Below are 2,978 nucleotides of genomic sequence, written 5' to 3'. Positions count from 1 at the left end.
AAAAAAAAAAAAAGATAACCAGGTTCAAATAGTAATAGCAGAATTCAGTTTATTTTATTTTATTTATTTATTTATTTTGAGACCAAGTCTCACTCCATCACCTTGGGTGTAGTGTCGTAGCAGCACAGCTCACAGCAACCTCAAACTCCTGGGCTTGAGCAGTCCTCTTGCCTCACCATCTGGAGTAGCTGGGATTACAGGCATGTGTCACCATGCCCGACTAGTTTTTCTGTTTTTAATGAAGACAGGGTCTTGCTCTTGTTCAGGCTAGTCGCAAACTCCTGAGCTCAAGCAGTCTACCCACCTCAGCCTCCCAGGGTGCAAGGATTATAGGCATGAGCCACCATGCCTAGTCTTCAGAATTCAGTCTAGATAGTAAGTAATGAGAATTTGTTTTAGTTTTTGTTTAGAATAATACTAAACTGAAAGTATAATTTGATAAACCTAGTAGTATCTTATCTTAATTTCTTTTCTCTTATAGGTATATTTGGCAGTTCTTTTTCTCTTCAAATAAAATAATGGATTAGTTTTGATAAAATAGTTGCTTGGAGTTAGAAATTGGAAGGTAATTTGGAAGACACAGAAAGTAATGGATACTCATTGACTTTCTTTTTTTTTTAAGTCTGGTTACTTTTCTAGTATGTTCAGTGGTTCTTGGAAAGAATCCAGCATGAATATTATTGAACTGGAGATTCCTGACCAGAATATTGATATAGAAGGTAACTGCACTATATTTATATTATGTAAAAGTCATAAAACATAATCTTTTTATTATGGTGGAAAATAAATATCCAAACCTTGTAATCTAGAAAAAAACAAAGCTCCATTTAACATCCTAAAGTGATAATTTTATGTTGATTTACTTCATAATTTATCAGCCCTGTTCTTTCTGTCCCTAATCTACTTAGTCATGTGGGCCTTATCACTCTGTTTACTTATCTTTGTAAATATGTCTGCTTGGAAGATGTAGGTGAAGGAAGGAAAAGTATCAGTTTTTTAGAAAATTACGTAGAAAATCTGGTAAATCATATTCACTGATTATTCCCTGTGTATGATCTTTTCTGGGAGCAGCAAAAGTATAAGTCATGCATGTCATTTGAGAGCTATAATAATCCTTAGATGAGGAAGCTGAAGCCCAGAGGATTTCAGGGATGTAATTTGGATCTCAAAGTAGTTGAGGGGCCTCATCTGATTGTGGCTACCCTAATTACTATTCCAGTGCTCCTTCTGCTCCCCTCATTGATAGACCACATTGGAAGTACTCAGTGCCAAAAATACAAGCAAACAAAAAAGTTAAGAATATTCACATACATATATACATAAGGCTTCAACAGAAAAAGGGAAATAAAAAGAATATTTACCAAGTACACCATGTAGGACATTGATGAGAGTGGCAGTGGAGAGGGGGATAAATAGGCATCGATTGCTGTGAGGCTGGGCATGAGTGTGGGATGGACAGGACCAGGAGCTGTCCCATATTCCCCAGTGGCAGAGCACTGAAAGCCACAGTGCTATGATTATCTCCACGTCTGCATACTTGAATGATTGGTCTACTCAAAGGATAGTATAAAAGTTCTTCCAAGGGTATCTTCATTTTAACCACTGATGTATGTCAAGATTAGATGTTAGAAGAAGGCTGCTACATTCATTAGAATAAACAGAAATTTATAATGTTGTTAAATTAATGCTGTTAATAACCATTATTAGCAATTTACTCTTTTTTTTAATTGTTGGGGATTCATTGAGGGTACAGAGAACCAGGTTACATTGATTGCAATTGTTAGGTAAAGTCCTTCTTATAATTTTGTGTGTGTGTGTGTGTGTGTTTTAAGAGACAATTTCTTGCTTGTTGCCCAGGCTGGAGTGAAGTGGCTCACTGCATCTTCAGAGTCTTGGGCTCAAACTGTACTCCCACCTCATCCCCCTAGCAGCTGGGAACAGGCGTGTGCCACTACACCCAGATAAACATTACTAGCATTTTAATTAGTGATACTTCTTTTGTCCTTTTGTGTATCTACCAAATTTTTAGGCAGATGTCTTTATACGTGGAGACCATTGTTGATATTTTTGTAATACATTTAATAGACATAGTTATTATTTCATTGCACATGTGTACCTTTCCTTTCAGCACTGCAAGTTGCATTTGGTTCCCTGTATCGAGATGATGTCTTAATAAAGCCCAGTCGAGTTATTGCCATTCTGGCAGCAGCTTGTATGCTGCAACTGGTAAGTGTGCACATTATTCAAAGAAAGGATCACAATGGTATCTTTGCTGCAGAGTATCTGTTCCAGAAGCAAAAATAAAGTTTAGCTTTTAATATGCCATTTGTCATAAAGTCATTTAAAATGCTTAATCAAAAGCAATTTATTACAACTGAGGGAGACTTGATGTCTGTAAAATGAATGCCAGCTGTTTCTGTGTAGATATCTTAATATGATGTGGAAAAAATTTACTTGTCTAAATTCATTTATAGATTTCTGTTCATTAAGACATATCTCGGCTTTTAAGCAGATGACTTAAGATTACTAATTACTTTAGTTCATAGGTTCGAAAAGTATTGTGTGCCTGCTATGTATGTAAACTTTAAATTATTAAATAATTGTATGTAAACCACATGTATGTATTTTAGTCTCTGGGTAGAATGATAGATTTGTTTATTCAGTAAAAGTGTATTGAACAGTGTGTCAAGCTAGGCATAGAAATCCAAGGGTAAATTAAGATGTCGTCTCTGCCTTTAAGGAGCTCACAATATTGTGGGGAGGTAGGGGGGGAGAAGGAGGGTTGATACATAATATAAACCCAAACATAAAGAGCTATTCAGTATTACAGGTATGATAATAAACATGCTGTAGAATTTAGTGGATGCATAAAGAAGGAAGTAGTTAGGGTAACCTGGTGATGTTACAGAGGAAATTTATGTTTTTGGATTGAGTCTTAAAAATTGAAAATATACTGGCTTGGCGCCTGTGGCTCAAGC

General features: G+C 36.0%; 1 protein-coding gene across 1 annotated transcript in view; it reads left to right on the top strand.

Annotated features, from left to right (window-relative positions):
- GMCL1 (germ cell-less, spermatogenesis associated 1) overlaps positions 1 to 2,978 on the top strand; it is a 59,107-nt gene that overhangs the window by 10,984 nt on the left and 45,145 nt on the right. The window contains exons 3-4 of the mRNA XM_003793442.3: positions 623 to 719; positions 2,129 to 2,226. Coding sequence (XP_003793490.1) covers positions 623 to 719; positions 2,129 to 2,226 — 195 coding nt within the window. The remainder of the gene's footprint in view (positions 1 to 622; positions 720 to 2,128; positions 2,227 to 2,978) is intronic.

Source organism: Otolemur garnettii, unplaced genomic scaffold (assembly GCF_000181295.1).
Source record: "Otolemur garnettii isolate 467f Iridium unplaced genomic scaffold, OtoGar3 scaffold00068, whole genome shotgun sequence".
In the NCBI taxonomy this organism is placed as follows: domain Eukaryota; kingdom Metazoa; phylum Chordata; class Mammalia; order Primates; family Galagidae; genus Otolemur; species Otolemur garnettii.
The sequence above is the reverse complement of the archived record's forward strand: the minus strand, read 5'-3'. Positions and strand labels throughout refer to the sequence as shown.